Genomic DNA, 27,964 nt, shown 5'->3' with positions numbered 1-27,964 from the left:
CCTTCCTTCCTTCCTTCCTTCCTTCCTTCCTTCCTTCCTTCCTTCCTCTAATTGCTCTGGTTAGTGTTAAATAGCATTGGTGAAAGCTGCATCCTTGTCTTTTTCATGATCTTAGCTTTCAGCCTTTCATCGAGTATGCTAGCTGTAGGTTTTTCATAAATGCCATTTATCATGTTGAGGAAGTTCCCATCTATTCCTATTATAAGAGTTTTATCATGAAATTGGATTTTGTCAACTATCTTTTCTGTGTCAATTGAGATGATAAATTGTTTTTTTTTTCCCTTTGTTCTACTTATGAAAATCTAACACATTTTTTAATGAATAATTAAGATCTTTGTTTTTGGTAAGTTTCATACACTCTTTATGTAACTGCCAGTATATTTCAGGGAGAGGATCAAGTCTATCTTTGGTTTGATAATATAAAAGGGACAATATGAATAGTTAGATACAAAACATTTATCAAGTTTGTACATGGCCACTGAACTTTTCATATAACTTTGCTTAACCTTGTCTGTTTAATATTCCCTTGGATAACAATCAGGAAACACACTGTATATTTTTTCTTCACCAAAGTTATGAGACCTTGAAACTTTTTTTCTTCAATTTCAAAGCTACTCTTGTAGTTAGCCTTCACACTTAGTTTAACTTGTGATATCTACCTTAAATTTCTTTGTTGTCCATTCATCTTTCAGATAGCATTATCCCACATCCTCTAAAATTTACAGAAATTCAAATCCAAGTGTACTTGTATGGAACATATCTTTTTATCAAATGTAAATTCTATTCTCATTTTTTACTATCTATATAATTTCTGCTTGATTTGAAAATAGCCACTTACTGACTTTTGAGAATAACATTTTTACATCCCCTTTGCAAATATAATCTTCTCCATTCAGAATATATTTTCTGTTCTCCTCCCACATCAACATATCTCTTTGCTCGTCTGAAATTTACCACTGATTAGCCCTTTATTAAATTTATCTTTGATACTGTACTTCCTAACTATACTAAAAACTTTTTTTTTGTATAATCCATCTTCCATCTGGTTGCTAATTCTCTTTACAATAGATTCTCTATTTCTTTTGTTTCTACAACAATGAAGGTAGAAATAGGAAAACCAACCAGGGGCTTTGTAAGTAGACTAACTCAAACTCTACCACTTACCCCAGGGATGTGAGGATTGAACAGAAAAACAGAAAATCTCCTCGTCCTCATACAGGAAAAGCACAATTTTTATTTCTAGTGCCTACCACAGGAACTCAATAGATTCTGTGTATTTAAATAACTAAAATAAGATTTCCATACAAACCTTTTTTTCAACTTCCAAAGGAAGTCTCACATCTCTTCTTAGGAAAAGCTGTGGTGTTTCTCTTTGGGGATCCAAATTAGTTAATTCAGCAAGTATTTCTGGCCAGTCACGAACATGTTGCAATGGTTTATGATAAGGCTTGAGTTGAAGGCCTGAAAAACATCTTTCCTTTTATAAATGATAATGTAAAAATAAATTATATCAACACATGGAAAATTTGTATTAAATTATCTGTATTTAAGTGCTGAATACACACAAAGTAAAGGTTTAAATTCTAATCAACGCTGACTTTAACCAATAATGTTACTACCCAATTTTAGGTGAAGAGCTTTTGTTTTTAAGAATATAAGAATTATCGGGGCGCCTGGGTGGCGCAGTCGGTTAAGCGTCCAACTTCAGCCAGGTCACAATCTCGCGGTCCGTGAGTTCGAGGCCCGCGTCAGGCTCTGGGCTGATGGCTCGGAGCCTGGAGCCTGTTTCCGATTCTGTGTCTCCCTCTCTCTCTGCCCCTCCCCTGTTCATGCTCTGTCTCTCTCTGTCCCAAAAATAAATAAACGTTGAAAAAAAAAAAAAGAATATAAGAATTATGGAGGTGCCTGGGTGGCTCAGTTGATTGGGCACCCAACTCTTGATTTCAGCTCAGGTCATGGTCTCATGGATCCTGGGATAGGCCCCACACAAGGCTCTGTGCTAACAGGGCAGAGCCCACTTGGGATGGGATTCTCTGGTTCTCTCCTCTCTCCCTACCTCCTCCCCAGCCCCCTGACTCCTGCACACACATGCACTCACTCACTCTCAAAATAAATAAATAAACATTAAAAAAAAAAGAATTTAAGAATTATGAGGGGCGCCTACGTGGCCCAGTTTGTAGAGAATACGACTCTTGATCTTAGGGTTTTAAGTTTGAGCCCCATGTCGGGTATAGAAATTACTTAGAAATAAAATTTTTTTTCTTTTTTAATTAGAGAGAGCATGCGTGGGGCAAAGTGGAGAGAGGCAGAGGGAGAAGAGGAAGAATTTTAAGCAGGCCCCATGCTCAGCATGGAGCCCAACATGGGGCTTGATCCTACAATCCTGGGATCATGACATGAACTGACATCAAGAGTCAGACACTAAACTGACATAGCCACCCAGGCCATTCGACTTAGCCACCCAGGTGCCCCTTAAAAATAAAATCTTAAAAGGGTGCCTGAGTAATTCAGTCAGTTAAGCCTCCAAATCTTGCTTTCAGCTCAAGTCTTGATCTCAGGTTCATGAGTTCAAGCCTGGCATTGGGCTCTGTGCTGAGCAAGGAGCCTACTTATAAAGAAAGAAAGAAACAAACAAAATCTGTAAAAAAATTAAAGAATATAAGAATTACGATAATTCCTAAAACAAAATGTATCAAATGTATATAAGATCTTTAATTCCATGATAGCCTATTTATGATACAATCAGTAGAATCTAGAGTTAAAAAAAAAGACAAATCATTAAATAACCAATCATAATAACCTCAATTAATTCCTTTATGTATTTGCAATATTTGCTTGAAAGACAATTCTATAGTGACTTCAGGATAATTTTAAATGAAAATATTTGATAGAGGGGCGCCTGGTGGCTCAGTCGTGGTTAAGCATCTGACTTCAGCTCAGGTCATGATCTCACGGTCTGTGACTTTGAGTCCCACGTTGGGCAGTGGGATGACAGCTCAGAGCCTGGAGCCTGCTTCAGATTCTATATCTCCCTCTCTCTCTGCTCCTTTCCCACTCATGCTCTGTCTCTCCCTGTGTCTCAAAAATGAATAAATGTTAAAAAAAATTAAAAAAAAAGATTTGATAGAAAACTAATACAAAAAAAATTTGCATTATTTCAGGTGAAATGAGCACTGATAATAAAGGCAAGTTGGATGAGCAATACATTTAATGGCATTCAAGTTAAATTCCATGGTTAAAGAAGAAGTTTTAAAATGATTAAAAATTGCTTTGAATGAAGCAAGGGATGCAGGGCCCAGAGGCTTACCTATTTCAGCAGTTGGAATGCTAGTAATTTATATAAAAGAGAAGATCACTGTATCATTTGAAAATGTGAAAGTCATTAAAAAACTGACGCTATACTTAAGTTTGCCAACCTACTCTCAAAAATAGTGAGGTTTACACAACAGAATAACAACTTTCTTACTGAGGTTTTCTGAACAGATCCAAATAGTGAAATATTGCTGTGTTTCTTGAGAGAGACGCATTCCTTCCATTATCTGCTGCACTGTGGTATTATTTCCATGCTTCAGTTCAACAGAACGGTATGATCCATCCATTCTATATATCCGAACTTTTTCATACTAGGACAAGACAATAATAAATTATGCAATCTAGTTAAAAATTATATATCCCAACCTAACAAAATGCTTCAGTTTCAACTTCATGTGCTTTATTATAGATTTCTAAAATGGAAAATAACAGGATACTACTTCAAGTGAGTATCTGTTGGCATTATTTAAAAAAGTTTTATTTCCATTATGTATATTTTCCATTTTTTTTTCCTCTGGATGATTCATGATCACGTAAGCTTGAGAGACTAAGGTGAATGATTCCTAAAAAATATTCAACTTTGGATTCTTCTAGGAAATGTTTTAAAGCTCTTCATGTACAAAGTAGGTATCCTAAGGGGGATATACAGACTTGGTTACTAAATCTGGTGTTACTCAACTATCTTGTGAGTCTAGTGGGCTAAAGATTATATGGTAGAAATGTGTACTAGCAGTAATTTGTCCTAAGAGGAATCTGTGATGGAAGACCGTACACATGAAAGTTATGGAACAATGGACCTTGAGCCATTTTCTTTCCTCCTCTTCAGAAAAATCTCAGAAAGTAATAATATTTTCAATACATTAAAAAAAAAAAATTCCTGTCACCTATTTTGCCCTTCTCTCACCCACCTCCCCTCTAGCAACCACCACTCTGTTCTCTATATTTAAGAGTCTATTTTTTTGTTTTTGTTTTGTTGATTCCACATATATGTGAAGTCATACAGCATTTGTCTTTCTGTCTGACTTATTGCACTTAGCGTAATACCCTCTAGGTCCATCCATGTTGGTGCAAATGGTGAGATTTCATTCTTTTTTATGGTTAATATTCTATTGTATATATGTACTACATCTTGTTTATCCATTCATCTATTGATGTACACTTAGTTTGCTTCCATATCTTGGCTACTATAAATAATGTTGTGATAAACATAGGAGTACCTGTATCTTTTTATATTTGATTTTAGCCAAAAGGTCGAGAAGCAATTTCATGTATCTTTTTATTTTTATTTATTTATTTATTTATTTATTTTTTCAACGTTTATTTATTTTTGGGTCAGAGAGAGACAGAGCATGAACGGGGGAGGGGCAGAGAGAGAGGGAGACACAGAATCGGAAACAGGCTCCAGGCTCTGAGCCATCAGCCCAGAGCCCGACGCGGGGCTCGAACTCACGGACCGTGAGATCGTGACCTGGCTGAAGTCGACGCTTAACCGACTGCGCCACCCAGGCGCCCCTTCATGTATCTTTTTAATTTAGTGTTTTCATTTTCTTTGTGTAAATACTCAGTAGTGGAACTACCAGATCATATGGTATCTCTATTTTTAATTTCTTAAGGAACCTCCATACTGTTTTCCACAGTGACTGCACCAATTTACATTCTAAGACTGCACAAGGGTTCCACCATTTTCTCCAAATCCTCACCAACACTTCTTATTTCTTATCTTTTTGAAACTAGCCATTCTGATTGGTGTGAAGTAATAGCTAATTGTGGTTTCTCAATATATCCTCAATACATTGTCACTGGAAGTAACTCAATATGTTCTCAACACATTTTACTATATTGGAAGCCCCCAAATAACTTCCAGGCCAGTTCATTTTAGATAAAAGTACCTAATTCCTCTTATCGTGTTCATTTAGAATATAAAAATTATGCCAGGAATAATAATGTGTTCTATATAATTAGAAAATAAATTGAGGGCACCTGGGTGGCTCAGTTGGTTAAGAGTCTGACTTCGGCTCAGGTCATGATCTTGTGGTTCATGAGTTCGAGCCCCACATCAGGCTCTGTGCTGACAGCTCAGAGCCTGGAGCCTGCTTCAGATTCTGTGTCTGCCTCTCTCTCTACCCCTCGCCTGCACACACACACACTCTCTCTCTCAAAAATATATAAACATTAAAAAATTTTCAAAAAAATTGTAATGAAGTATAATAGAAGGGTGCCTGTACTGTTACCTACTTCCTTGACTTTGTCTTGTGCTCATGGAACAGTATTTTGACAAAATCTGTTGTGTGGTGAGTTTGTGTGTTTATATTCTTAAAGGCAGAGATCATATGTTTACTCTTTATCATTTGTCCCTTTCAGCATTTCAAGGTGTTAAATTCACAGAAATACTCCACAAATACTTATTGCCCAACTGATGGAAAGGTCTGGAAAGGCTCAGAGATTATATTTGCTGAGATCAAACTTTTACACTTTATCTGTTGATATAAATCCTTTTATCTGGTTTGCAAGTTTTCACAGTTTTTAAATTAATCATAATTTTATCATAACTGTAACTATTAGGCAAACTGAGTTTTTCTAATTCTTAATTATTCTCTATCTTAATGTTATTGCTAATTATTTCAGACATTATCAAGTATTGAGATTATACTGGAAATTAGGTTAATTTTAAGTGCTTGAAAGATTTATCATGCAATTTTATTTTGTTATTCAAGAATAAATGTCTTAATGTTAGGGATGATAACAAATTTAATACTTAAGAGATCTAACTATGAGGTTTTATAAAAGCAATAAAGAAACCATCCATCCATTCCACTCTTGCCACAGATCCTCAAATTACTTATTAATTTAAACAGCTGGTGTGGCTCTATTTCTGAAAGTAATTCTTACTGGTTTGTTAATGGCTTCCTTCAACAGTTTTGCAGATTCTTCCCAGTTATTTTGTTTGTTTTCTTCACAAATATTTAAGGGGGATCTTCCTTGTTGGTCCGTTATGTGCTAGAAACGTTGGAAAAAATAAAAATATAAAGAAAAAAGTATTACAGATAAATGGTATTGTAAGTGAAAATGTCACAGTTTCACAAAAAACAGACTTTTGTCAAGTATTAAATATTAACCACACTTAGCACATACAATACTTAAAATAAACATGAATTGATAAAGATGAAAGACTCAAAGCACTAATCAATGTGATTATTGTTTTTTTTAAAGTTCTGATTATAAAATCCAACAAAGGTTTTATTTAAAGTGATTATTTTCCCCTTTAAAATACTTATTAACACAAATTCTGAAAAATGGGTGGAAATTCTTTTTCTTTCTTATTTTTTTGAGAAAATACTACGTAACACAAAAAGAGGTTAAATTTTATGTATATGCAGGAGATTGATGGTGGTGATGATTGCACCACAATATGAATGTAATTAAAAAAAAAGAGGTTAGAGTGGAAGAGAGCCAAAGCATAAGAGACTCTTAAAAACTGAGAACAAACTGAGGGTTGATGGGGGGTGGGAGGGAGGGGAGGGTGGGTGATGGGTATTGAGGAGGGCACCTTTTGGGATGAGCACTGGGTATTCTATGGAAACCAATTTGACAATAAACTTCATATATTGAAAAAAGAAAAAAAGAAAAAAATAATAAAAAAATTTAAAAAAATGAATGTAATTAATGCCACTGAACTATACATCTAAAAATGGCTATAATGGTAAATTTTATGTGGGGCATATTTTATCACAATAAAAACACGTATAAAATCAAAGCTTATACATAGATATTATGTATACTACATACTAAGTAAAATTTATTTTTTTCAGTTGGTTTCTCAAGTATACAATTGAACATTTTAGTGTCATTACTGGTTATTCATTGCTTAGACATTTAAAAAAACCCTGGAAAATAACTTACTCTGTCAATTTCTGGATGGTTTAGGAGAATCTGTACTATTTCAGCATGTCCTCCTCCAGCAGCAAAATGAAGAGGAGAACTAAGCTGTCCATTTAAAAGGTTTGGATTGCACTTTCCTTTCTCTAACAATATGCGAGTGGCCTCAACTTTTCCATACCTGTAAAAAAAAAAAAAAAATGAAACTTACCCCCCAAAATAATCTGAAACATTTAAAAAAATTATTATTATCTTTAATATTTATTTATTTATTTTGAGAGAGAGAGAGAGAGAGAATGTGCGTGTGAGCAGGAGAAGGGCAGAGACAGGAGAGAGAGAATCCCAAGCAGGCTCCACACTGTCAGCACAGAGCTCAACACAGGGCTTGATCTGATCAACTGCAAGATCATGACCTAGAGCTGAAAACAAGGGTTGGATGCTTAAACTACTAAGCCATCCAGATGCCCCCAAGATGTTTTAAAAAGTTAAATCTCAGACACTATCTCAAAGAAATTTAAGATCTTTTTTTAGTAAGATACCGACATAAATGTTTTTCAGTGTCTAAGCGGTTCAATTCAACTGTTTCTCTTTCTGATCAACTAGGAGGGACTATAACCTCAAATACAAGATGAGAAAGAACTACCACATGCAAGGTACAAAAATTATAAATTAAGGAAATAAAATTTTTAGTCAAAAATAGGTTCAGAATCAGAATGTAACTCATAAATAAACTTCATAATGCTTTTCACTTAGGTCTGATTGTGATTTGTAAAATAAGCCCAAAGATGATATCTGATATGTAGCTGTTGTATTAGGCAATGTGGGAGACATAAAGATGGAGAAGATACATGGTCTCTGCTTGGATAAAGGCTTACAGTGTAATCACAGAGGTAAAACAAAAACATTGGATAAGCTATATTATGCTGTAAAACTTAAGAAACAGCTTAGAATAACAACAAAATAAGCATTGTTTATTTCTCAAGTCAAAATGATATATAACTAACACTTTAAAAAAATGTCAGAAAAGGCAGGACTTCAGTCTAAGACTTCCTGATATGTTTTGATAGAAGAATTAGAACTGGACTTTAAATAGGAAGGAACTGAAGAGATGCTGAAGAGAGGCAAAAATATTTTAGGTAGGGGGAAAAAGAGTAAGTAAACAAAGACCCAGAGGAGTACAAAGCATGGTGGGTGTCTGGGTTGCTTAGTTGGTTAAGCACCCAGCTATTGATCTCAGCTCAGGTCTTGATCTCATGACCGTGAGTTCAAGCCCTGCAATGGGCTCTGCACTGGGTGTGAAGCCTACTTTAAAAACAAAAACAAAAACAAAAACAAAAGAGTACAAAGGCTTGTGTCAGACGCAGTTGAGTCCACAATTTGGTCAGAGCCAAAGACTTCTATAAGGCTACAATCTGAAGCAATATTGGAAAAGTATATTCATTGTTTGTAAATAAATGGGTGGGAGGGGGAAAGGGAAAGGAAATTTGGTACATTTGAGGGAAAATTACACATCTTTAAAAGTGTTTTGATTTGCCGTCCACTTTCCTTTCTTCTCCTTTCACATATCCTTCTTATACCCTAAACCTGCCTCTTGTATGCTACTCTTTTTTATTCATTTCACTTTTTGCTTATGTTCTTTGCTATTCTTGAGATGTCCTTTCCCTCCTCCTCATTTTGTTTAGGTTAAATTCTGTTATTTCTCAGAAACAGTTTAAAATCTTCCCCTTCTATAATCTCACTACCTGCAGCATTTCATTTTTCATTTTTTTGTGGGACTTATTTTATGTACTTTCCCCCTTATTATTCTGGAACAATGGGTAGAAAACCTTTTTCCTTCTTAAATATATTTTTTGAGGAAATACAACACAACACACAAAGAGGTAGCCTAGAAATTCCTGGAGGGTAGGTACACTGGCTCTGCATTCTATAAACTGCCTTACGCATAAAAAATGAGTGAACTGTTCAGTAGGCATTTGAAAATGCATGCTTAGTACTCAGGAGGAAGGCAAAGGCTTGGCATATCTATCTGAGAATAGGCAAATTCATCTAACTGAAAAGAATTACCATTAAGGCTGGGAGAATGGATGAAATCCTTCTGAGAGAAAATAGAGAAAAATTATCTTAGACCAATGAAATGCATCTTGAAAAACAATCTTTCAGGACAGGAAAAGACACGTCTAAGACAGCAATTCAAGAAGTAATACAAATAATTAATATAAACATACATTCTGTATGATGCTTTAAAGTTTTCAAGGTACTTTCATATATAATTACTTAATATAATCTTCAAAACAACTTAAGAGGCAGGCAGAAGTATTTTTATTGCTCACTTAAGAAAAATGAAACTTGAACCAGGTAAGTAGCTTTCTGAAGGTCCCATGGTTACTAGCCAGTGTTAGAATCCAGTTTTCTGAATCTTAGTATAGCAGTTTCCATACAATAACACACGCTTAGGTCACAGAATGGAAGCCAGTATTTCAAGAATACTAATAATGTAACAATAATAATTTGCATTTGTATTGACCTTCATTATAGCTCCATTATGCCCTTTCAACTCCAATTTGTTCTTAGAATGAAGGGGTGGTCAACAGTATTTAATGCTGGAGAGCAGGGAAAGAGATTAAAATCTCAGAAAAGTTTAAGAAGGTTCATGAAGAGTAAAAAAAGAGACAACAGTGAGTGTGACCCACTCACCTTTGAGATCTAGCAGTGAAAGGTAGGATAGAAACGGGATAGTGGCCAGAAAAGGCAGCAGGGCCAAATTAATGTTCTTTTCAAGAGAGAGAGACCACACATATTTGAAGGCAATAAAAAAGAAAATGCAGAAAAGGAGAGAGTGAATTGAATGGCAAACAAGGACTTTTACTTGCATACTGCATGACAAAGGAGAGAGATGAGAACAAAAACTATACAGAAGGACATTTCTGATGGCTTCAATTTTCTTTGAAAATAGGGGGGTAAAACTACCTGATAAGAGGAGAGAAAGGAAGTAGTGGGAGTTTAAGTGCTTATGACTACAAAGGTTTAGAACAGCTCATAAGGGAGGACTAAATGGCTGACAGGATAAATGAGACCAAAAGGATAGACAGCTAAGCTACTGTGAAGATGGGGTAATTTGAAGGGAATAAAATACTCATAGTTCAAAAATACTCTCTAGCAAATAACATGAAACCTAAAAATAGGATCAGAGAAAAAAGACATTGATTTGAGAAAGGTCATAGATTATGTGATGTCGGTGAAACATTTACTGAGTGGTTGATAAGTTACCCATATGGGAAGAAAGGCAACTTAAACAGTTTTGGAAAATAGTACAGAATAGTTTTCAGGTAGATGGTCACCAATATGAGAATTTTAAAAGCTTGGAGTAATCTTAGGGGTGGTCCTTAAAGAGTGATCTGGGAACCCCTGAGAATCCCTGAAATCTTTTCAAGGTATCCTCTAGGTCAAACATACGTTAATAATAATACTAAAATGCTACTGATCCTTTAAACTTTCACTTTCTCTTAAGTGTACAGTGGGATTTTCAGGAAGCCATGTGACATATAATACTGCAACAAATGTAGAACAGTTCTACTCTTCTCATTAATTTTTTTTAATTTTGAAAAATATGGCATATTTCATAAACATTTTTAAATGAATTAATAAATACTTAAAATATTTTTCAGGTTTAACTTCTAATATGATAAACAACACTAGATATAATTTACATAAACAAAAGCTCTTTGGGATTCTGTAACTTTTTTTTTTAATAATTTTTAAAAAGTTTCTGTTTATTTATTTTGAAACAGAGACAGTGCAAGTGTGGAGGGGCAGAGAGAGGAAGAGAAAATCCCAACCAGGCTCTGCACTGCCAGCACAGAGCCCAAGTGGGGGTCCAACCCACAAACCACGAGATCATGACCTGAGCTAAAACCAATGAGCCAGCCAGGCATCCCGGGATCCTGTAACTTCTGAGAGTGAAAAGGGAGTCCTGCCACCAAAATGTTTGAGAACCATCAATCTAATAAAAACCCTCACTTTAAGATGAGAAAACAGACCAAGAGGGGTAAAACATCTTGTCTAAGCTTATAAAGTTAGGCCTCATATCCAACTTTTAATGAGATAACCTAGTATTCCCCTCCTCGATCCTTATACTAATTAGGGAATAAAAGTACATTTCCAAGATAAAGTAATTTAAGTTCTTACTAAATGGTCAAATCTACCTTCATTCAAATTCACATTAATTAAATGATTCATCTGATGAAAGTATTGCAAGGTGGCCCATACTACTCCTGATATATTAAATATGGTTATTATTTCTAACTGACAGAAAATGTTATCTAAGGATAAAACTCTTTTCCTTGGTATACTGTAGTAGTAAGATTTTCCAATTAAAAATACTATGGGTTAGGGGCGCCTGACTGGCTCAGTTGGTTAAGACTCTTGATTTTGGCTCAGGTCATGATCCCAGAGTCATGGGATTGAGCCCCATGTCAGGCTCCACACTGAGCATGGAGCCTGCTTGAGATTCCCTCCTTCCCTCCCTCCCTCCTTCCCTCCCTCCCTGTCTCTCTCTCTCAACCTCTGTCCCTTTCCCCAGCTGGCGCGCACACACTCTCTCTCTCTCTAAAAAAAATAAATAAATAAACAAAATAAATAAACTACAGATTTATAAATTTCAGATTTAGAAATCAAAATCTTTACATTTTTACAATATTTTAATAACAGCCAACATCTATTGAATACTTACTATGTACAAGGTACCCTCAAAGCATTTATTTGCATTTTCTCCTTTAATCTTAAGAAATATATTAAGTTCATCTTGTAGATAAAGACACAGGTCCTTAGAGACATTAAGTAACTTCCCAAAGGTCATACTTTTAGGAAATAAGAATTATTACGACTAAAACCTAAGTACATTCCAAAGAACATTAAATACTATACCATACTTCTGTTTTTATGTAATAGATACTTAAAAATGTTACCATTCTTTTATTAGAAAATAACCCATGCCACAAAAAAGGACAATATTAACCAAATATAAATTTGGGATTTCTCAACTAAAATTCTCTGCCTCCATCCTTCCCAATTCCACAGTGTACTTTCTTGTGATTTGAAGTATATTCTCTACCTCTTTTCGTTTAGTTCCATATAAGGCACGTGATTTCTTTTTGTACTGCTGCTGCTACCAATATTTATTAGTAATCTGAAGAAACAAACAGAAGTTCAGTTAAAAAATATTTAGGGTAGGGATGCCTGGGTGGCTCAGTAGGTTGAGCGTCTGACTTCTGATTTCTACTCAGGTCATGATCCTAGGGTATTGGGATTGAGCCCTACTTTGGGCTCTGTGCTGAGTGTGGAACCTGCTTAAGGTTTTCTGTCTCTCTCCCTTTGCCCCTCTCCCCAGCTCAAGCTCTCTAATAAAAAAATTAAAATATATACGTGTGTGTGTGTATATATATATATACATATATGTATATATATATATACAAATATACGTATATGTATATATATATATATTTAAGGTAACTCCAAATATGAATAGAAAATTCCCTGTAATGGGAAAACAATTAAGAACACACAGAATAAAGAAGCCTAGTTTTGAGGAAATAGAAAAAAAATTAAGAGCATATTTCTTGAATAAACTAGCATAGTTTTAGGGAAACAGCATATTTTTTGAGAGAAAAGATGTATATTAAAAGCAACTATATTTAGCTACTGGATCACAAATTTTGGAATCAGTGAAATCAAAATAAGTTTGAGCAATGATCGAATTAATGCCTTTACATATAGATAAATAAACAGACGCGGAGAGGTGAAATATCTTGTTAAATGTGGCTCAGATAAGACGTAGTGGACATTTGGGGCGCCTGGGTGGTTCAGCTGGTTAAGTGTCTGACTCCTGATTTTGGCTCAGGTCATGATCTCACAGTTCATGAGTTCCAGCTCCACATTGGGCTCTATACCAACAGCTCGGAGCCTACTTGGGATTCTCTCTCTCTCTCCCTCTACCCCTCTCAAAATAAAGAAATAAACCTTCAAAAAGAAAAAGTGGACATTTAACAGGCAGTGAATAATGTAGGCACTTCTTAAACTAGCCAAGGAAGTTCACTTTCAACAGTAACTCAAAAGCAGCTTACCCATAAGAAATAATGGTAAATCACTTCATTACATCCTTTTTAGAGAATAAACTATAGCTAACACTTAAATACTGTAATGAACACAAGTTCACAGTGAGTAGAAAGAGTTAATAACCCCAATCTTGTGAGTTAATTCCGCTTAAAAAAAAAATAAAGAATGGAAGGCTTTGATTCCAATGAAGGCTTTTGGGAGTTTCTTGATGCCACAGTTTTCCAAAGTACTAAATGGATACTTATCTAATATGATCAACATCAAAACATAAGTAGTTACCTCATGTAAGTTTTATAGCAAGAGAAGAGTAAAACAAACATTTATCTAATACAAAACAATAGAAATTACAAGGGTGGATAAAGGACCTACTGCTATATAATGACACTTGCTAGTGATTAGCTATTACACAGGATGACCTGGTAATGCATAAGAACACCAATGATACTTTTCTCATGGGGCAGACCTTGTAATTCTGAACAGTTGTATGTATATATAGTAATCAGATATCTAAATAGAAAGCTCATAAGGCAAACGTGGTAGAGAAAAAGGAGCCGGAATGAGAAAAGTTCTGAAAAGAAGCACTAACGTTTATAACTAAAGATTCATTCCTTCTAAGAAAAAAAAAAAAAAAAGTAATCCATTTACCAGCATGCATAATGAATGGGCGCCCAGTGGTCACTATCTAATTGGTTGACTGAAAATCTTTCATTGAGAAGACGGTTTAGTAATTCTGAATCTCCTTCGCAGGCACTTCGATGGAGAGGAAAGTCATCTACCCACTGTCGTTCCCTAATTATTAAAAACAAATAATTTTTTTTTTAAAAGCACTTTTGAAATTCAAACTGTTTCAAAACAAACATGATATATATATGAAAGCTTTGGTCACTTAGCAGCTGCAAACTAAATCATCTATGCAATGATTACATTGCATACTAATTGCATATATCATTTTAAACAATATTTTAACATTAGAATATAAGTTTTAAAAAAGCAATGTGGAGTAAAACCAAAACAGTACTTGTCTTCTGTGACACTGCTCATGCTTCTCTGCCATTTTTCTTGTTTGGGAATTTGGATTTTTGAGTAGTCTGGAGCTCCTAGACCAAAGTATGGATTTATTACCACTTTATCTACCTAAAACGGGAAAATAGAAAAAACAAAAACCCCTTAAGAGCTTCAGATACTTGGCTTTAATAGACATATATACAACTAACTGTATATGTCATTTTATGGTTACAATTTATGGTAACAGGTATATTTACCTTAGGAAAAAATTACATTTGACATAAAATGTCTTTTGAAATCAGAGCCAAAATTCATTCAACTCTTACCCGGTTCGTATATTGAAGATCTGATCCAAACAAAGGGTTGTAAATACAGGTATCTGCTTTCTCTAGGGCTAACATTTTACTCTTTATTTCTAGTGCACTGTAGCCCATATGTAATGAGTTTTCCATTTGACCTGATTCAGTAGCATATGCAGGGTTTATGACATTAGTTTTTATCCGCTCAAGAGGAGAAGGCCGGAATAAAGCTGGAATAAAGTGAGATTGTGCATGGCGTTCATCTAACCACCTGGCAAAATAAAAAAGAAGCGGTAGTAGAAGTATTTGTTCAAAAGTGAAGATGAAGAAAGTAGCCCATCCAACTTTGATGTGTGATACATTCTTTTTTTTTTTTTAATTTATTTATTTTTGAGAGATAAAAACAGAGCATGAGCAGGGGAGGGACAGAGAGAAAGAGACACAGTGTATGAAACAGGCTCCAGGCTCTGAACTGTCAGCACAGAGCCCAAAGTGGGGCTTGAACCCATGAACTGTGAGATCATGACCTGAGCCAAAGTTCAGTAACTGACTGAACCACCCAGGTGCCCCTTTAAAAAAAATTTTTTTTTGTATTTATTTTTGAGACAGAGAGAAAGCACAAGTTAGGGAGGGGCAGAGTGAGGAGACAGTATCTGAAACGGGCTCCACACTGACAGCAGAGAGCCCAATGTGGGGCTTGAAACCACAAACTGTGAGATCATGGCCTGAGTCCAACTCAGATGCTTAGCTGAGCCACCCAGGTGCCCCCTATTGTGTGATACATTCTAATATCACATTCAGATTTTTATATTTTTAGCTAGTGTTAAATACTTCATTTAGTATTAATCAAAGTTTTTGTTAACAGACACAGCAAACTATTTTTAAAGATGTTTATACCAGGGTACCTGGGTGATTCAGTTGGTTGAGCATCTGACTCTTGATTTCAGTTCAGGTCATGATCTCACAGTTCGTAGGTTCAGTCCCCGCATGGGGCTCTGTGCTGATAGCATGGAGCCTACTTGGGATTCTCCCTCTCTCTCTGCCCTTCCCCCACTCGTGCTGTCTCTCTCAAAATAAATTTTAAAAAATGCATATACCATTATAATAAAACACCTTTCAAAAAACATGAAGTACTTTTAGGATCTGAACCATTGAGATGTAGGTGACATTTGCTCTGTTGTTACAGAAAGACAAAGGCATGATAGGTTTAAACAACTTGTCTAACTTACTCTTGTCTACTCTCACTCAAAGTAACTCAATACTAAATCTGTCAGAACAACTTGAGGAGCCATTTGGCCCAGCATTAGGGAAAACAGAAAGAGAACTTCAGTCAATTGCTTATTTAACTGTTTAAAAAAACAACTTTTTTTTAATGTTTATTTTTGAGAGAGACACAGAGCACGAGCAAGGGAGAGACAGAGAGAGGGAGACACGGAATCCAAAGCTGGCTCCAGGTTCCCAGCTGTCAGCACAGAGCCTGACACGGGGCTCGAACCCATGAACTGTGAAATTATGATTTGAGCTGAAGTCAGATACTTAACCAACTGAGCCACCCAGGCACTTCTAATTATTTTTAAAGACATAATTAGTTCTATTGAACTACTGCAGTGGAGGAAAGATGGAAATAAGAGATCTCGTATAAAAGTAGGAGGGAAAACAAAGGCAGTGGTTAACTCAACTTGAAAATTAAAACAAAAAAACAAACAAAAAAATCCCCCAAATCTAGTTTTATATCAAGGAATCTTAATCCTTCATCCAGGGCAGTCTTTGTCATTTTTGAAAAAAAGTTAGCCCATTGTAAGCAAACCAGGAAAATCCTGTCTTTGGAGCTTTTCATTTTTATATTTTACTTCAAAAACTTACCATTGTGTTACATACATATTATTTGCTTCTGTTCTAACAGAGCTAATTTCTACTACGAAGCTGCATTTGGCTTACTAAAAAATATTTTTAGTGGTATTTCTTACTTATCCAAGGCTATTAACATCCTTGCTGTAAGTGTAGCAAAGTGACTGCTGGATTCACTACAGACTCGCATAATATCTTGTAAGCAGTAAAAAATTGGGCATCCTGGAGTATATGTATATTTAGTATTATCTGAAAAAGAAAAATGAATAATGTCATCACATATAAGGTTTACAATAACATATTTTTCGTTAAAAAAAAACAGTTAAGTGTAACATGAATTGTTTTAGATTTGGATTTAGAAGACCTTGATTAAACTGATGACCAGTTCTGTGACCTTATCCACTTGGAATTAGAAGACCTATATTCTTAGAGGATTGCAGAAGTTGTTTCCTTGTTTTCTTCCTTAACAATGTAGCAAAACTGTGATTAATAACATTTCCAACACCATTTAAAATACTGCACTTCTTAGTCTAAGTATGACTGGGAAAAAATATATATAATTGGAATGCCAGAGCTGGCTAATAAAATATGTGTAAGTACTATGTTAGCAGCAGGCTGATGGCATATCCCCACTGGGTCATTAATTTATCGTCAGTATTATTACTGCCTTATAGGAGAGTAGTACTCTAAAGTTTCCAAAGTGATCTTCACACCTAATACCTTAATTAATTCTTCCAGCACAATGAACTTGGGTAGGAGCAGATACCCATCTTACAAACAGAGCTGAGGCTTAAAGAGGTGATTTGCCCAGGAGCACAAAATTAGTAGGCTACATGTTCTGCACTGAAATTTAGTAATTTTTCAATTATTCCAGGATGTCAAGGGCTCAAATTTTTACATTTGATCTAAAGTCTTTAAATAATACCGATACTGTTTGTTGGGCAGAGTATTTTAGAACTGTTATTAACACCTTCTTATGCCAGATAGGTCCTGATGATAGTCTGTTAATTTTCCAAAATAATGAAATATCTATTTCTAGTCATATCCTTGGAAAAATCCCTTATAACCTGAAAACTTTTTATTTCAATTATGGCTTCCTTCCTCACTTCTGTATTCTATTTTTAAAACTAGAAACAAAAACATTACTGTTTAGTCCAGAAGGCTGAATATTACTTTGAAATCAAAACATCTTTTTTTAAGTAACAAATTTCCCCACCTTCTACTGATTTAAAAATACGTATTTTACAACAATATTAGAATAGTAACTATGAATATAAATTCCTAAATTCCTCAGGAGATTTTAACTTAGTGTCTAAAATACATAAAGATCCATAAGGTAAATCTTAGACTTTACCTTTGACAACTGATGGAACAATAAATAATGCCGCTTCTCTGCCAATCTTCTCTCCATCCAGAGGAAATTTCTTCATTAGGACCACTCGTTTTCCTAACCATTTGATTTAAAAAAAAAAAAAAGGTCTTTTAAATTTTATAAGTTACCTTGAGAATTAGAAAACAAATACTTTAATTCCAATGTAGTTAACATCTAGTGTTGTAGTAGTTTCAGGTATATAATATAGGAATTCAACAATATCATATATTACTTAATGCTCATCAGGATAAGTGCTCTTAATCCCCTTCACCTATTTCACCCATACCCCCTAGCTACCTCCCCTCTGGTAACAACTAATTTGTTCTCTATATGTTAAGATTTGTTTTTTTTAGTTTATCCCATTTTTTATTTTTTGAGAACTAGAAAATTTTTTAAAAGGCAACATTAAGAGGAGTTAAAATATAAAAACAGCCAATTTTATTATATGCCCTAATGAAAACTCTTAATCCTGATAATCAAATTATTCTGTGCACAATCAACCAGTAGATTCATGGTCCTGGTCTTGACTAAAAGAGAAGCTTCCTATGTATAGCAAAGAAAACTGTCCTGCTGAAGAATGACAGAGCAGCTGAATAGCAAGGCACCCTGCAGTCAAGAGCCATATACAGTACTTCCTCATTCAGCTGAGATACAGATGGGAAGAATTTTACTATGATCTCAGGTGGATAAGGAGGGTGGTATATGTAAGTTGCAAAGTCTTAAAGTTAACACTCAACCTCCACCCTCAATGTCAGTGTTTATTAAAATCTGATTGGGCTACAAACTACTACTGTATTCTGAATCGTAACCTCCATTCTTAGTGTTTTTCCAGATTTGGCCACAAGGGGGCTATAAATAATAACCTACAAATCGTTCCCTCTAAAACCTCTCATCTGGACACCTTTGCCATGATTTTTGTCAACTCTTCCAGTTTCCCCACTCCAAGATACAGAAACTTGTTCCTGACCCAAGTAGGAAGACTGACTGGATACCTTCTATGGACAGGTAAATAATCTAAGAGTTCAAGCAGCTTCATTTATTCACAAAAGACTGGAGTCAATATATGTGATTATTATAGCCCCCAATTATTTTACAAATTGGACATGTGTACAAAATATAAGTGTTACATAGAGGATAACATCTAATAAATTTCAGAGGCAATTTCTTTTGTCTAGCTTGAGGTCCTGTCCCACTTTATCTTTCCTGTTTTGCTGCATCCCTAAACCCAGTTCTGATCCATTGTTTAATTGCGTACTTTGCAAATGACAGATGTAATGAGATCTGTTGTGGGGAAAAAATAAAAGCACTGACTACAAGTTGGGAAATGAAGGTTCTAGTCCTAACTCCTCCACTAATGGCAGTATGACCTTAATGAGTAATATCCTATGTCTGCATTTCCATTTTACAGATGTGAAGATGACCATATACCAACTCACAGGACCAATTTAAGAATTTCATTAAAGGCCACCTGGGTGGCCCAGTCAGTTAGGCACCCAGCTTCAGCTCAGGTCATGATCTCTCCATTCCCGAATTTGAGCCCTGCATCGGGCTCTGTGCTGATAGCTCAGAGCCTGGAGCCTGTTTCAGATTCTGTGTCTCCCTCTCTGTCTCTGCCCCGACCTTGCTCATGCTCTGTCTCTTTCTGTCTCAAAAATAAACAAACATTAAAAAAAAATTTTTTTAAGAATTTCATTAATAAGTAGGTGTGATAGTGCTTTTATAAACGATATATAGCACTGCACAAAAAATTAAGGTATAACCACTGCTATTATAAAGTCTTTGTGATTTACATGTGATGCTTGTATAAGGAATCCTCTTACTCTACAAAAATATATCATATATTTAGAAAACTCAATACAAAAATTATAGTCAGGATGTGGTATGGCTTATTATAACTAACATAACTAGTTAGGTTAAAGTTCGCCATTTTAATTTCTCTTATTAAAAGCTCCTAGCGGTGCCTGGGTGGTTCAGTTGGTTAAGTGTCCAACTTCAGCTCAGGTCATGATTTCACAGCTTGTGGGTTCAAACCCCGCATCGGGCTCTGTGCTGACAGCTCAGAGCCTGGAATCTGCTTTGGATTCTGTCTCCCTCTCTCTCTGCCCCTCCCCCGCTCATGCTCTGTTTCTCTCTCTCCATTTCTCTCTCTCTCAAAAAATAAACATTAAAAAAATTTTTTACATCTCCTGGAAAATCTTCTAAAGCACTACCCATTTCTCTGGGCCAGAGGACATCTTTGTTAACAATGACACCACTCCATCCCCCTTCTGGGTGAATGGACTGAGTGACAGAGTATGGCTAATTCACATAACAAATTATGACTCGTCTGTCTTAGCTCAAATATGTGATCTGGATATATGTCTCAGGAATTTGATCTCAGGATCAATCCTGATAACTACAACAATTTGGCAACAGAACAAGTCTAGATGAAAATTTATCAGAGAAGTTCAAGACTAAGGTAGAAGAGACTGACAAATTTGTGGCGTCCAAAAAGAGCCTTTTATGTGCCTTGATCACCAACAAGGATAGTCCCCTTTTTAGCTAAGATCAATTTCTAGATCATTTTATTAAAAAATCAATCTGATGATTAGGGAAAGGAGATCTCTTTAAGGGACTTAGAATATGTATCAGAGATCTATAAATTTATGCAGTAACTTATTATAACTGAGTTGTAAGGCCTTAGAGCCTCTACCCTTCAGGCCCCCTTAGGGAGATTACCTATTAGAAAGGTAAAAAAAAATATGGGAGCACCTGGGTGGCTCATTTGGTTGAGCGCCTAACTTTGGCTCAGGTCACAATCTCATGGTTCACAAGTTCAAGCCCTCTGTCGGGCTCTGTGGAGACAGCTCAAAGCCTAGAGCTTGTTTCAAATTCTGTGTCTCCCTCTCTGCACCTCTCCCACTCATGCTCTGTCTCTGTCTCTCAAAAATAAACATTAAAAAAAGGTAAAATATGGTGAATGATACTCTAAAAATTATGAGTCAGAGGCTTACAGTTCAACTGTCTCTAGACAACAAATACCCAAAATAACTAATAACTGAAACCACAGGATTCAACCCTATCTCTGCAACATAAAGTCTCTTTACTGAAAACAGATGAATTAAACAATTTCTAGACAGAGTAACAGAAAAAAAAAAAAAACCCACCACATAGGCTTTAAAAAAAAAAAAGTAGGCACAGAGAGGTATGCCTTACCTCATCAACAACTGTTTTCAACAGCTATTTGACTGAAATTGGCTTTAGCTTCTTAATAATAATGCCTGAATCTTGGACATAGTTTATAATTTTTGTAACTTTTTTTTTTTAACATTTATTCATTTTTGAGAGACAGAAACAGAGCGTGAGTGAAGGAGAGGCAGAGAGAGACACACACACAGAATCTGAAGCAGGCTCCAGGTTCTAACCTGTCAGCACAGAGCCCAACACGGGGTTCCAATTCACTAACCACGAGATCATGACCTGTGCTGAAGTTGGACACTTAACCGAATGAGCCACCCAGATACCCCAATTGGTTAATTTTTAAACAGCTTCCTTATAAATAAAAATTGTAGTTCAAAGACACTTAAATTGAGAACTATATTTCTTGTAAAAGTGATTTGAATTTTCTCTTAGTTTTCAAGACACCCCTTGGTTTCCTATCTCTACTGAACAAATCATTAACACTGCAACTTATTTAAATATTTTTCAACTTAAAAGAACATTACAGTCAAGTTATTTCTCGAAGGGCTTTGCTACACCTTAAAAAAAGTTTTCTGAGTCTTTTTCAAGCTTTTTTCTTTTTTTTAATGGAAAGGAACATAAAAAGAAATTGATTTTTTTTTTTTTTAAAGATTTTATTTTTGGGCGCTTGGGTAGCTCAGTCAGTTAAGTGTCCAACTTCAGCTAAGGTCATGATCTCACAGTTCATGGGTTCAAGCCCCACATCAGGCTCTGTGCTGACAGCTCATAGCCTGGAGCCTGCTTCAAATTCGGTTGTCTACCTCTCTCTCTGCCCTTCCCCCGCTCCTACCCTGTCTCTCTGTCTCTCAAAAATAATAAACATTTTTTTAAAAAATAAAAAATTTATTTTTAAGTAATATTTAAACCCAATGTGGGACTCGAACTTACAACCCTGAGATTAAGAGTCACACACTCTAAAACTGAGCTATCCAGGCTACCCAAAGAAATTGATCTTAATATATTTTTAAAAATATCTTTCTCCACAATCAGTTGAAGGAAACTGTATTAAAAAAAAAAAAGAAAAAGAAAAAAAGTTTCCTACCTCTGATACCCTGGTTTGCAGGAGAAATTGGTTTGGTAGTTTCTACTACATAATCCAATATGCCTTGTGTTACTTCACTGTTGCCTTGAAGTTTAGTTTCCAATAAAACTTTCTTTCTCTTTTTTTTCTGTCCTTCAATGGGAACTTCATGCAACAAAATCTTAGATGAGAAAAATATTAAAATTTAAAATAAAATTTACTTGCCCTAGATTATAATAAGCCAGCAGTCTTTCTTAACCCTAGCTTCATATTAGAATATCCTGGGAAGCTTTTAAAACATTAGCAATGCCTAGCTTCATCCCAGACCTATTAAATCAGCATGTGTGGGGAGTGGGGCCCTGGTAGTGAAAGTTTTAAAGTTCCCCAGGTGATTCAACAGTACTTTCAGGATTGAGAACTGGTAAGCCAGAGCATTACTGAAGCAGCAACCTCCTGAGAACCTCTGCAATATCCTTTAATAGGTTTCAGATAACTAACCTTAAGAAAGCAATTTAAGCTAGAGAAATTAGCTGGAGTTAGAAGTATTTTATGATGTCTAGAATCTGTCGCATAGAAGAGATAATTCTGTTTTAGGTTTTGTTGTGGTTGGGTTTTTTTTGGCCTCAATCACGTTTATTAGTATATGTAATACAATTCCGGACTACAGAGAAGTAACTTAATTGCCTAAAACTTTAACTAAAGTTAAAAAGATATTTTAAAATGAACTGTTAAAAAAGAGTTCTTTGGGGAAATAACCAAGAACAATATTTACATTGGAACTTGGAAAAAGCTGACTTTTGCAATGTTTTGTTTAATTTTTGAGAGTCATTTCATAAATTGTACTTTTTAAAAATTATATTGATACCTTATAAAGAAAACACAAATGACTGCCTTTAATATCTAATAATTTACACCTATCAATTAAAAAATGGTCACAAGGCATGCAACAGATAAGCAGACAGTGAGGAGCAGAGATTTTAGAAACATCAGTTCTACTTTTCCAAGATCTAGGTTGTCAACCAAAATTCACAGGATATGAGAAGACTATATATGTAAATGAAAATAACCAAAAATGACATTCAATGGTAGCAAATCAAATGTTAGTAAATTGTTCTCACTTCATAGGACTTAGCTCTGTATTCCCGAGAATTGAGACTGGCAGTATTCTTTGGACGAATAACAGCAACATATGCATCTTCTATGTTTTCTGGATTTCCCATTGCTTTATAAAACAAACAAACAGAAATCCTCTGAAATACTAAAAAACACATAATCAACATAATCAGTTTGAAAAACAATTTCAAAAATAACATGTTTATTTTTCTATCTTAGAATATATATACTACCTAAAAGGCAAGCCAGAGATGATGATCTTACCACTGAACTATTCAAAATCTTAGCTTATAATTTTAAGATTTTCTCATGTTCCTTTTTTCCTTTTCTGTGAAAAAATTTAATGGAGATAATAATTTTGTATGTCTAAACTGTGTAAGAATCTGCCTTTTGGACCTAAAAAAAAAAAAAAAGATTATAAAATGTCTTATAAATCCTAAGCAAATAATGACCTGAGATAATAATTCAGAATTCTACACACTTATTTTCCATAAATTACACCAGTAAATGTCATATTGTTAAAAGCTTGGAAGCTGGAAATAGGCAGCTGCCATTGACATTCTCTCCAAAATCTTTAGAAAGAACTTCGATATTTGACATTTGGATTAGCTAAAATATACCTTACAAATTTTCTTTGGAGATGCCTATTGCAGAATCAAAAACACTTGGTCAGTTGATAAAATCTTTCTGATGATGATTTAAGAATCTTTTCCACTTCCATTTATCAATTCCCTAGATAACTCCAACTTTTTCTTCCAAATATGTATTTTACACATGCACATGCACATGCTTGTGTGCACACACACACCTTTTCCCCAGACTAATTTAAGTATCCACTGGTAAATTTCCAAAAAGTATTTGAATTTCAAGCACTTTCTTGGTTTAAAAAAAAAAAAAACAACACTGTGTTGTGAATACATTGTATAACATATGTAGCATAATTACACAAACCTTTTTTTCTGTTAAGCACCTAAAAGAGAAATCAAGTAATCCTTTATCTTCTAGACACAATATAAAATAATCAAAACCTGTGCTGATAAACTTCCATTAAAAAAATGGGGAGGGGTGCACCTGGGTGGCTCAGTCGGTTAAGCATCTGACTTTGGCTCAGGTCATGATCTCACAGTTCACTGGTTCAAGCCCCACGTTGGGCTCTGTGCTGACAGCTCAGAGCCTGAAGCTTGTTTCGGATTCTGTGTCTCCCTCTCTCTCTGCCCCTCCCTCATGCATACTCTATGTCTCTTTCTCTCTCTCTTCTCTCTCTCTCTCCCTCAAAAATAAATAAACATTTTAAAAATCTAGGAAAATACTTTATTAATACTCATAATTTCTCTGGAATATATAGTACTACACAGTCCACTCACCTTTTAAAACATAAACAAATGTGATGTAATAGAAAAAAGGCACAACCATGAGAGTTACGGTATTTTGTTTTTACATCATTTAATGTTAACATATCCTCCAAATATTCTAAAAATTGATTTTCAAGAAATATTCATACTTGAATATTTTAAATACACACATTTTCAGTGACATGAAAGAAGAAAACAAAGGCTTAATTAAGTTAGGAAAAGAACAAAAGTTGTTAACATATCAAGGCAAAACTGCTAAGGCAGAAACACATGCAGAGGGATTGGAAAAGAATAACTTGAGCTAAAAAATAATAGAGAAAGGTATAACTACAGTTAGCAATATGTTTAGACTGAGTTTTAGATAAAAGTTCAAGTGACTAAGTATAGGAAATAGGTGACATTTTGTTATGGTTCATTCTATTCTGAAAAATGCTTAGGTATAACTGGTAATGTTCCAAGCGATAAGGTCTTACAAATATATAGAAGTGGTTCTCAACTAAGGGTGGTACCCTACCTGGGATCATTTGAAAGCATTTCTGGGTTTCACTTTGGAAAAGTAGGGGCATTTCTGGTTTTCACTTTGGAAAAGGGGAGGTGTACAAATGCCATTTAGTCCCCATGGGCAGGCTTGTTACATTTCTTTGCTATTCCAGAAAGTTTAACACAACATCAAAAATACTTTTTTTTTTCCCCAAAGGAATGATTTTCTTTTAGGTTTATTTATGGGAGAGTGAGACAGAGAGAGAGAGAGAGAGAGAGAGAGAGAGAGAGAGAGAGGGAGACAGAGGTTTATGAGAGAGAGAGAGAGAGAGAACAAGCTGGAGAGGGGCAGAGAGAGAAAGGGGACAGAGGATCCAAAGCACAAAGCCTGCTTGGGATTCTGTCTCTCCCTCTCTCTGCCCCTCCCCGACTCTCTCTCTCAAAATAAATAAACTTAAAAAAAAAAAACACACACATTTGCTATATTGAGTACAGATGAACAAACTAGAGCCTTTTACACAGGAGAAGAAGAGAAGATTCAGGATGTGAATATGGGTATTGCAAATTTAGTAAGCAGAAGTCAAAGTTGACAAGATGACTTACCAGTTTACAAAGTACACGCTAGTAGAAATTACCAGCAGTGGAAACAAAAGCAAAAATGAACTGATGGGACCTCATCAACATAAAAAGCTTCTGCACAGCGAAGGAAACAATCAGCAAAACTAAAAGGCAACCGACAGAATGGGAGAAGATATTTGCAAATGACATATCAGATAAAGGGTTAGTATCCAAAATCTATAAAGAACTTAGCAAACTCAACACCCAAATAACAAATAATCCAGTGAAGAAATGGGCAAAAGACATGAACTTTTCCAAAGAAGACATCCAGATGGCCAAATGGCACATGAAAAAATGCTCAACATCACTCATCATCAGGGAAATACAAATCAAAATCACAATGAGATACCACCTGACACCTGTCAGAATGGCTAACATTAACGACTCAGGCAACAACAGGTGTTGGTGAGGATGCGGAGAAAGAGGATCTCTTTTGCATTGCTGGTAAGAATGCAAACTGGTGCAGCCACTCTGGAAAACAGTATGGAGGTTCCTCAAAATATTAAAAATAGAACTACCCTACAAACCAGCAATAGTACTACTAGGTATTTATCCAAGGGATACAGGTATGCTGTTTCAAAGGGGCACATGCACCCCAATGTTTATAGCAACACTATCAACAATAGCCAAAGTATGGAAAGAACCCAAATGTCCATCAATGGATGAATGGATAAAAAAGATGTGGTATATAGATACAATGGGGTATTACTCAGTAATCAAAAAGAAGAAATCTTGCCATTTGCAACTATGTGGATGGAACTGGAGGGTATTATGCTAAGTGAAATTAGTCAGAGAAAGACAAAAATCATATGACTTCACTCATATGCGAACTTTAAGAGACAAAACAGATGAACATAAGGGAAGGGAAGCAAAAATAATATAAAAACAGGGAGGGAGACAAAACATAAGAGACTTCAAAATATGAACAAACAGAGGGTTACTGGAGGAGTTATGGGAGGGGGGGATGGGCTAAATGCGTAAGGGGCATTAAGGAATCTACTCCTGAAATCATTGTTGCACTATATGCTAACTAACTTGGATGTAAATTTAAAAAGAAAATTAAATTAAAATAAGTAAATAAATAAAATATTTCACTTATTAAAAAAAAAAAAGGAAATTACCAGCAGTGATCAGAAAGTATATCTTCGTAAGTAAAAACCAAAAATTGGGATGTTATGTTAGGTCTCTGTAAAATGTTCCTGAGACAGAAAATGATCCCTTTTCTTCATCCTTAAACAATGTTTCTCAATCTTTTGTTTAACTCCCGTCAACTTGAAATAACCAAACCAAGCCAAACCCACAAAATGTTTCTATTCACATAGTTGAAAATCACTGAGAAAGCATATTTTTTATCCCCACCAGCCAAAGTGATTTTATCAAGTTGTCCTTAGGTTTTGTTGCTTTCATTTTCTCAATATAACACTTAATATGTTTTAAAAATGTGAATAATGCTTACAATGCTTACTATGTACTAGACATTATGTTAAATGCTTTACATACATTAATTCATTGTTCCCCCCTAAACCTGATGAAATAGGTATTATTACTGTTATCCCCGCGTTACAGGAAAAAAGCTGAGGTAGAGTAGCTAAGTTATTTGACCCTTCCCTATTCCCTTGGAACAATTCACTATTTTATAGCATTATAACGTTAAAGAGAAGAGATGGCAACTAAATTATCAGTAAGAATTCCTCCATAGGGATTTATTGACCATAGAAATCTCATCCTTTTGCTAAAAAGAGAGGAATTATTAATAAAGTAGAACAGAAAACAGCCATTGGTGCTACTTCTAAGTAAGCTTGCTTCCTCCTTGTCCCTCCCACCAATTCTAATCATCACTTATCATCAAGGTCAACAAGTGTCACTGATAATTTTCAAAGACTTTCTTTCTGTTAAGTGACATTCCGTTCTGTAACTTAAGATATTTAATAATCTTCAAATTGCTTTTGAAGGCAATTACACTAAATATGGCTAATGCAGAAGGAACTAAGTAATACTGACATCGGGAACCAAATGAAATCCTACAGTGAACACCAATGTTACTTAAGGTTATTTGGGGGAGCATAATTTCATACATAGTGTACTAAATATGCTGTGTATCAGCTGCCACTATAGTTCTGCAACCCAATATTTAGGTGAACCAACTAACAGTAAAGCATGGTGTGAGGGCTGGAGAAGATCATGGAATGAATCGTTTTTATACTTTTTTGAAAACATATTTGAATTTTTGTCATTTCCCCCAAATAAGATGAGGCCACCAAGGCAGTTAAGAGACTATAGATTCAAAGAGAAAGAAGCATTTGCAAACAAATTGTGAAGGCGCACAAGTTCTCTAAGC

At 35.2% G+C, this 27,964-nt stretch overlaps 1 protein-coding gene across 5 annotated transcripts in view; it reads right to left on the bottom strand.

Annotated features, from left to right (window-relative positions):
• Positions 1 to 27,964, bottom strand: part of KRIT1 (KRIT1 ankyrin repeat containing) — a 42,411-nt gene that overhangs the window by 13,607 nt on the left and 840 nt on the right. For 3 of the 5 annotated variants that reach the window (XM_040472705.1, XM_040472706.1, XM_040472704.1), the window contains exons 2-12: positions 23,182 to 23,285; positions 22,085 to 22,244; positions 17,806 to 17,898; positions 16,571 to 16,700; positions 14,631 to 14,874; positions 14,318 to 14,433; positions 13,945 to 14,088; positions 7,213 to 7,369; positions 6,202 to 6,309; positions 3,467 to 3,623; positions 1,310 to 1,461 (exon numbers count right to left, since the gene is read on the bottom strand). In XM_040472705.1, the coding sequence (XP_040328639.1) occupies positions 1,310 to 1,461; positions 3,467 to 3,623; positions 6,202 to 6,309; positions 7,213 to 7,369; positions 13,945 to 14,088; positions 14,318 to 14,433; positions 14,631 to 14,874; positions 16,571 to 16,700; positions 17,806 to 17,898; positions 22,085 to 22,244; positions 23,182 to 23,283 (1,563 nt within the window). In that variant the 5' untranslated portion in view covers positions 23,284 to 23,285. Of the gene's footprint in view, positions 1 to 1,309; positions 1,462 to 3,466; positions 3,624 to 6,201; positions 6,310 to 7,212; positions 7,370 to 13,944; positions 14,089 to 14,317; positions 14,434 to 14,630; positions 14,875 to 16,570; positions 16,701 to 17,805; positions 17,899 to 22,084; positions 22,245 to 23,181; positions 23,288 to 25,611; positions 25,708 to 27,964 lie in introns of those variants that run through there. The other 2 variants (XM_040472707.1, XM_040472708.1) reach the window with 2 other exon arrangements.

This window comes from Herpailurus yagouaroundi, unplaced genomic scaffold (assembly GCF_014898765.1).
Source record: "Herpailurus yagouaroundi ecotype Mexico unplaced genomic scaffold, PumYag 100, whole genome shotgun sequence".
Taxonomy (NCBI): domain Eukaryota; kingdom Metazoa; phylum Chordata; class Mammalia; order Carnivora; family Felidae; genus Herpailurus; species Herpailurus yagouaroundi.
The sequence above is the reverse complement of the archived record's forward strand: the minus strand, read 5'-3'. Positions and strand labels throughout refer to the sequence as shown.